This window comes from Plasmodium fragile, assembly GCF_000956335.1.
Source record: "Plasmodium fragile strain nilgiri unplaced genomic scaffold supercont1.18, whole genome shotgun sequence".
NCBI classification, from domain to species: Eukaryota; Apicomplexa; class Aconoidasida; order Haemosporida; family Plasmodiidae; genus Plasmodium; species Plasmodium fragile.
The window spans coordinates 118,004-126,669 of NW_012192598.1; the positions used below are offsets into that span (position 1 = coordinate 118,004).

General features: G+C 44.2%; 2 protein-coding genes across 2 annotated transcripts; one reads left to right on the forward strand and one right to left on the reverse strand.

Moving 5' to 3' along the window:
* Positions 1-619: 619 nt before the first annotated feature.
* On the forward strand, positions 620-2,785 carry AK88_01963 (uncharacterized protein; the record flags this gene model as incomplete). Its single annotated transcript, XM_012479598.1, has 1 exon — positions 620-2,785. One exon carries the CDS (start codon positions 620-622, stop codon positions 2,783-2,785), a length of 2,166 nt encoding a protein of 721 aa, XP_012335021.1.
* A 657-nt stretch (positions 2,786-3,442) lies between these two features.
* Positions 3,443-7,756, reverse strand: AK88_01964 (uncharacterized protein; the record flags this gene model as incomplete). Its single annotated transcript, XM_012479599.1, has 1 exon — positions 3,443-7,756. The coding sequence occupies one exon, from the start codon at positions 7,754-7,756 to the stop codon at positions 3,443-3,445; it is 4,314 nt and encodes a 1,437-aa protein (XP_012335022.1).
* Positions 7,757-8,666: the final 910 nt, after the last annotated feature.

The following is an 8,666-nucleotide window of genomic DNA, read 5'->3' on the forward strand; positions in this document are numbered from 1 at the left end:
TTTTTTTTTTTTTTTTTTTTTTTTTTTTTGTTTTTTTTTTGTTTTTCTTTTTTGTAATTTCCCTCCTTTTCATTTCCCCAATTTTTTTTTGTTCGTAAAACTTCTTAAGAATTCAAAGGTGCGATGGCATTGTGTGGATGCACAATGGTGAAAATTCGCGCACATTAATGATCATAAAAATAAAACAAAATAAAACAAAATAAAGCAAAATAAAACATACTCGTATGATGCCCCCTCGGAAGGAGAAGCTCCTCTAATACACACCAACTAACCGGCAGGATTGCTTCTCGATTTTTTCTACCGTGGGGAGAGCAACGGCATATGCCCTGAAGGGCTCGGGAGGGGAGTCAATAAAATATGCGCTTGCCGAGGTAGAGAAGCAGACTCAGCTAACTCCCGCAGAGTAACTTCCAAGAGAAGAAGAGACGTCGGGAGGAGTCAAGCTAAGGAGGCACTCTTGTTTATCTGAGCCTTGTGCCTACCGATTTGGTGTCTCGCCTTAGCGTTGCACACGAATGTGTACCTAAAAATATACATACACCACCGAGTAGAGTATCCCGTAGAGCACCCCGTAGAGCACCCCGTAGAGCACCCCGTAGAGCTTTCCCGCTGAGACACCATGGGAAATTTAGGAGGAGCCATGTGGGAAGAACTCCTCTACAATGAAATGCATGAGGGTGAGAGGAAGTGCCTGCATGATATGATGTTAAACGACATATGGGGGGACGCAGAGTCAAGTGAAGATGAGCTGCAGAGCAGGGAAGAATTCAACCCTCACGACTTCATCTTTACAAATACGGATAGTAACATTTTTGAGCATTATTCAGATCATGAAACATATAAAGAGGTCATGGATTTGCTGAGGAGGACAGATGTAATAGACAATGTGGAGAGTAAAATTGAGGGGAATCCCAATTTCGTGAGTGGCGTGCAGGAGGTGGACATAAAGAACTTCATGAACTTTGACCCATTGTTTGTTAAGGTGTACCATGAGAGGGGGGCAGCCCCGGGGGGAGACAGTACACGCGAAGCAACGGTAGAGAAGGAGGTAGAAGGCAAAAGAGAGACCTACCCTCTGGAGGGAGTAGAGCAGACGAAGGTCGGGAAGGAGAAGAACGCCCGGGCGAGCACCGACTTCAGCGACGACGATATCTTCACCCCCAAGGCGCTGAAGAGGAAAAGGGAGGACGGGGAGAAAGCGAAACCGAAAAATCAAAACCAGGCAGGTAGCCAAAATGGTCAACAAAAGGACAGCGGCAATCACAGTGCTAATCACAGTGCTAACCAAACCGGTAACCGTAGCGTAAACCAAAGCGGCAACCCCAGCGTAAACCCAAGCGGGAAACAAAGTGGTTTACGGATAGACTCCCCAGGGGACGCCATCGAGAAAAGCACCACGCCTTCAGCGAGGAAAATCAAACAGAAGAGGAAACCCCAAGTGACTGACGGCAAAAGTGGAAAGACGTCCCTTCCATCGGTGAAGAAAACCACGTGCAAGGCAAAGAAAAGCGGCATGGCTACCACGGACAGGGGGGAGAAGCCAAATGAGGAGTCCTATTCCTTCCCCATAAAAACAAAACGCAAGGAAGCCTTTTCCAATGCATTCGACATACTGATTAAAAGAAAAAATGAAAAGAATGAAGAAGCCATTAAAGCATACAACGATATTAATTCAAAAAAAAGGCGAAACAGAAACAACTCGAAGAGTGGAGAAAGCCATAGTAATGAAGACTCGTACACAAACGATTACCGCTTAGGATGTCGATTGGACAGGACAAATGATAAAAAGGATGAAAGGAAGAAGAGTCATAAAAAAAATACAGATGACATGAAAGAGGGATGTGGAGATATCCCACAGAGATACCAACACTTAGTAGACCAAGGATTAGAAATTAACGTTTTACGCTACGCCCTCAGCATGAAAATGAGTTCAAATGAACACGTAAAAGAATCCGACATCATCGGCCTCTATGACATTAAGAAGATTATAAAGGATAAAATTGTGAATGCGATTTTGAGACCCGATTTATTTACAGGGTTGAATAGAGCTGCAAAAGGGATATTACTCTTTGGTCCCCCAGGGACAGGCAAAACGATGATTGCCAAGTGGGTGGCTTCTCATTGTAGATGCTCGTTTTACAACGTAAGCACGTCTTCCCTATTTAGTAAATACATTGGAGAGACAGAAAAAATTGTAACTTGTCTTTTCAAATGTGCAGAGGTGGATAACCCCTCTATCCTCTTCTTCGACGAAATAGATTCCATCCTAGGTATGCGTAAAAAAGATGAAGACGATACAACCATACGAATTAAGAATCAGCTACTACAAATGATTGACGGTATTAACACTAAGAAGGACGCCGTCATTGTAATTATTGGGGCAACCAATCGACCTGATATGATCGATGATGCAGCGCTAAGAAGATTCAACAAGAGAGTCTATATACCCCTTCCAGATTTACAAGCAAGGAAGGAGCAAATACGTTATATCATCACGAAACACACACACTCTGGGTTTCAAATGAGTGAAGAGGAGTTGGACTCCATTTCACACAAGTTACACAACTGGAACGGAAGCGACATCTACCACCTCTGCACCAAGTGTTACGAGTATGTGTATGATGATGCTGTGGAGCAGTACAATGGAATTGAGAACATACCAAATACTTCCATCTTTAGAGCCATTCGATACGACGACTTTATAAAGGCCATGTCCCAGGTGAACACGTCCTACAAGTGCGTCTTCGACTACGACGAGTGGAGTCAGAAGCACGGCTCCCTCTGACGTGTGCGTAAGCGTAAGCGTTGCGTGTATGTGTACTCCATGTCTGCCTTCACACATGAGCAGTTTTCCTTCCAGTGAAGGGTCCCTTTTTTTGTATCCCGCTTCACATAAACCGTATGGGGCAATTTTCAATGCGCCGCTTCTAAAACCCCACCATAATCCGAACCTTTAAATATTTTAAAGTAGACAAAAAAAAAAAAAAATAAAAGCGGTTTGTATTGTGGTGCGTTGGATTCGTGCCGTCGCCCCCAGGTTTGTCCTGAGGATCCGAACCAAGGGGGCACAAAAAAAAAAAAAAAAAAAAAGAGGGGGATTACTCATGCGTGGCGAAAGTTATCCACGTGTGAATAATGGTGCTGTGCACCGGGGTGAGTGCAAAGCGGAATATTGAAAAAAAAAAAAAAAAAAAAAAAAGGCAAATCGGTGAAAATATGAGCAAAGTCTCTGTCTTCTCACTGCTTGGGAAAATAATTGCTCTCCTTTTGTTTTCCTCAGAGTCGATCGAGTGGAGCCGAGCGAGGTCCCAACGCGCACCCCCTCCTCTCGATGAACTGTATTTTCCCCTGACTGTGCAGAAATGCGGTGGAAGTTTTTTCCCATTTCAGAATGTGGCTCGTTTCGACTCGCGCTGAGCGCTTTCTCTCTCCTCAGTGAAGCTTATCTTTTTTTTTGGTGTTGTTTTTCCTGCTTCTTAATTCGTTCGGTTGTGTTTGGCCAAGATTGCACCCCCGCGTGTTGGGGAGTCGCCTTTGTTTGAAGAGCCGCCCCTCCATGGTAGGATGGCTCATACGAATTGGAATCGCTGATCTCATTTTGGTGAACACTGGCCGGAAGTGCATTCTTATAATCAACACTGTGGTACTTCTTTGAAATGTGTCGATCCCCCAGTTGGATCTCTTGTATCATTTTTATCTTTCGCTCGTTTTGCAATTCTACGTCAGACTTGAATTTGTGGAGAGGCTTTTTCGTGTGGGTCTTCTTTCCCTTGTCTTCTTCATCCGTGTAGTGCTTGGTGCGTCTACCATCGGTGGGGTCCTTTGGACCTCCTTTCTGGTGGTGACTTGAAACTGAACTTTCGCACGATGAATTCTTTCCCCTTAATGAGTGTCCATCCGATTTGTATTTATTCCCCTTTATCTGCTTTGGTGTGTCGTAATTGTGAGAGTGCTGATCACTGGAGGAGTGGCTCTGTCCCTTGGAGAATGCCTTCTCACTGTGATGGCGACTTCCTCGGCGCAACAATGCAGAGGATGCAGTGGTATTCATTCGCAAGACGCGGGCCCCACTTACACTTCTTCGACTTGTTTGATGACCACATGGGTCCGCAAACTGGTCCGGGTCGACAGTCGAGTCGGAGTTGTAGCTGTTCTTTTTTGTCGCCTTAGTATATCCTGCTCCTGTATGAGTATTATATTCATGTTGACTTTGTGCATCATTTTCCTGCTGTACACGAACGAAAGACGAGCCTTTCCTTGAAGTAAATCCGCTATAATAGGTCTTAATGAAGTAGGTCAAAATTTCCTCCTTTTTTATTCCAAGGATTTCATTATATATAAGATTGTCAATGGATCCATCGTTTATATTATCGATGTCATTTCTGAGTTGATCAAAATGCTCATATTTCCGTTTGTTAATTTTATTATAAATTTGAAGTTTGCTAATTTTTTTATCGATTATATTAAAAAAGATGAAGCAACTGAAAGCAATATTTTCTTTGTAGGCTTTTAATACAATCACATCAATGTTGTGGCACAGCTGGTTTTTATATTTTCTCTTCAATTTTGAATTTCCGATACACAGGGTCTCAAAGCTGAGGAGAAATTCAATTTTTATATCATTTATTAGGGTTAGGAATAGGTTAGGTTTCATGGGGAGTTTATTTTCTATTTTTCTTCTGACGTGGAAGAGGAAATTATCTGTTAAGACATTATGTAAAGTTTTGCATTCACAACTTTCCATTTTTTTTTTTAAATAATTGGGAGTGTAGAAAATGTTCCTGTTAATTGTGTAGGTTAGCATGTTTAAATATTTATACACATATATTCCATTGTTCGGGTACATGTATTCTACATTTTTGCCATTGATGAAGATGTCTTTTTTTATTTTCCTCATTTGTATTGCATATTCTTCTTTGTTTTTTTCTTTCAGGGGAGGCAAATGGAATAGACTTTTCTTCGCCAAAAATTTTAGAAGATACTTTACCTTTTTCTTTATCACTGGGTTTTGTATTCCTTCGATTAGGTCCTCCAGTAGCTTCTGTGCGCGTGCGCTTTGGTTATCTCCCGTGGGGGGGACCACATTAGGGGCGCTATTTCGTGTCACCTTGGGGGGCACTTTTTTCGATTCTGCTTCTTTCGTGAGAGATTTCCTTGGGGGCAATTTGCTCGGCCCTTCTGTGTCCCCTATGTCCGCCCCGGATGCACTCCCCAGGGTCGTGTCCCGCAGCAGGAATACGAAATATGGGACGCTGAAATTGTCCTCCTCAAAATTGTCTTCCTCAGAGTTGTCCTCCCCGCCGTTACCACCATTATAGTTACCACCGTTATAGTTGCCACCATTGTAGTTACCACCATTGTAGTTGCCACCATTGTAGTTACCACCATTGTAGTTACCACCATTGTAGTTGCCACCTTTGGAGTGGGGGGTGTCCGGAAGAGATGCGCCGCTCTGGCTGAAGCTGTTTCGATGCCCACTGTTTCCACTTTTGCTGTCACCCCCAACGTCCTTCCCCCTGTCCTGCTGCTCACACTTGTCCCTTCTCCGCTTCACGTTCTCCTTAATGTGCTTCACCACATCGTAGTACTGTGCCAACAGATCAAACACCTTCGAACAGCTCTCACTGTTGATGTGAAAAATAATAATGTTTGAGAGATAGAAGGACAGTGCGATGAGTGTGTTGACTTCGCTGGGGACATCCCCGTCCCCGCAGCTGCTGCGTCCAACGCTCCTGCTAGAATGTCGTTTGATTCTGTCGTCTCGTTTGAGTTTATCGTCGCGTTTGACTTTATCAGCGCTCTTGCTTCTGCCCCCGGCGAGCACCAATTTGTAGTGCAAATAAACGTAATTGATTTTGTTCGGGCTAGCCATCACGTGGGCGTAGACGCAGTTCTTGTGGTCGGCCGATCCTCCGAAGAAGCCGCGCTCGTGGCCGCTCTTTAGGATGTGATTAGAGAAGGTAGACGACCCCGTCCTCACACCCAAGTTGCTTATCACAACTGTGTTTTTATGCTTCATTCGTTTGAAGATTTTCTTCATTTCTTTATTTATTTGGAGGGGTAGCTCGCCGAGAGGGGTGTCCATTTTGGGCAAAACGTCATCGATGGGACTGCCTTCCATGTACCGCCTGTCCCCCTCTGCGTTACCCTTCACAGCATACACAAACAACTTGGGCCTCGGAGTATACACCTCGCTAATATTTTTATATAAGTCCATGGCGTCCTCATCACACAGGTTTGAAATTTCCACACTCGTCTGATATACGTTGTCTTGTCTTCCATTTAGAGGAGTGACATCCTGCACACCGTTTACGTCGACACTGTAGTTGTCCTTACGACACAAGTGGGTTCCCTTAAGATTATCCGACATGGTCACCTGTCCCAGGTTGCTTTGATTTGCCTCTTCATTGCTACGAGGCATTGCATTTGTATTTTTCCCTTTAGAATTATCCTCATCACCAGCGTTGTCATAATTCTCCTTTGTGTTGAGTATCCCTCCTGCGATGTATGTCCCATTAGGTGAGGTCGTATGTGGGTTTGCCTGGCTGGCTAGGAACTCTTTTTGATCTCCTTTAAAAACTGACTGGTCCAAATATTTGCTGTCCAAAATGTGTTTGTAATTTTTTTCGTAGTGATGAAGCAAATAATCGTATATGTCATTTTGATATACCTTGTGTCGATTGGGTGGGTAGTTGGTCTTTTCCTTTTTATGCATTTCCTTGGTGGGGTCATAATGGTTTTTCACTGCATAGTATATCACTTTTTTATTTTGTTTATGGTCATACATTTCGAGTAGGTTGTTTTGAGTGCACTGTTCATTCTGTTCCCAGTCGTTATGAGGAGGTGTCCCCGCCTTGTCCTTTTCATTAATATTTTTGATGTCCGTCTGAATGGCCTTGTTGGGTGGGTGACCCGTCGCTGTTGTGTTGTGCTCCACTTGGAGGGGCGATCCCGGGGTCACTCTATTTGCCGCGTAGCCCATTTGACCGATGTGCCTGTCCTTGGCCCCGTTTGCGCCACCGAAGTTACTCGACTCGACACCCGCCCCGCATGCATACTGTGCACCATACATTGGCGTGTTACCTTGTGACAAATACGGAGAAGGGGACGCATCTGAAGAGTCCGCAGTGAAGTCCTTCCTCATTGTGCCGTTAGCGACATGCCCATTTGGGGGCATCAAATTATACCTCCCTTTCTCCTCATACATATTCTGATGGTTGTACAATTCTTGCACTTTGCTTTGAGGATATAAACTTTGAATTTCGTATTCTTCCATTATTTTTTCAAAAGGCAGTATGCTCGTTAAATTTTTCTTCTGCGTGTAATCCGCGCTGATGCTATGTGTCTCTTTTATTTTTTTAACTTTATATTTGTTGGTACTGAAGAGGGCGTCTACCGTGTGCGGGGTGTCCACGGGGCGACCCTCACTTGGGGCATCCGTGTGGTTGCCAATTGGGCTATTCGTGACAGGTGTGTCGCCCATAGGAATGTCCACCCCCGCGGCGGAAGGCAAGACCATGCTCTGGTTCATCATGTGGAGTCCTCCTACGACGTGCCCCTCCCCTGCATTCATGTACATACCATTTTCAAAGTTCAGCGAATGAAACACCTGCACATTGGGGCTGCTAATTGGGAGGTACTGCCTTTTGCTTGCCTCCAAATTGGGAACACTTGCATTGTGTTCCACATCGTATGTGTTTATGTATCCTACTCCACCTGCGCTATGCAACTCGTTCAAGTTGTTTGTGGTATCCATTTGTTATATGATGAGTTGTGTGCTGCTTTGTGTAAATGTGTAAAACGCCCAGCAGGGTGTAGGTCACGTGATGAAGCAATGAGGTATGCGACCCATGCCAATTTGTGGTTAATTGTTCACACAGTTTTCCCTTCAAAAGGTAGGCTCAGGCAAGGGTGGGAAAAGGTCTCCCTAGTGGATACAAAACGCAGTAACTACGTAATAGCACAACTGAACAATGCAAGGTTGGCTAATGCTTATTGGTACGTTGTGCTTATACCTGGTTCATTCAGTGTACACATAGGTGAAGCCTGCACACGGTTTTACAATGGTGGGAAAATGAATCAAAAATGAAAAAGGTTGTCTTTCCTTCACACACACACAAACAAAAAAGTTGACACATGAAACGGGAAACAGAACATCATAGCCATTACATTTAAAACGGTGTGTACATACGGACGCATCAGTGAAGGAACATGAACATAATATGCATACAAATGTGTGCGCACATGCGCGTTTTAATCTAACGTGAAACAGTTTTGATGGGAGAGGCAAAACTGCCCGTTTGTGGATACACGCATGCGTCACTTGAAAGTGTACAGGAAGAGGGACAAAAAAATCGTGGGAACAGCATGTTCGCCCGGTTTTGTGCCTCAGAAAATGCCCCCTTCACCGTTTTCGCCACAGGAAATGGAAATGGTGACAGTATTTCGAGTGGCCACAAGAAGTTTAAAAAGCTGGCCAATCGCTCAACATGTAACCATGTGCGCGGTATTTCTCTGCGTTCGAAGTGGACAGGCGGAGAAGCGGCCAAGCGACGAAGCTGCGGAACAACACAAGGGACTAGCAACAATGTGATAAAACGGTTCAGTCGCCAAATGGCAGAAAGGCAAGAACAAAAAAAAAAAAAAAAAAAAAAAAAAAAGGCAAA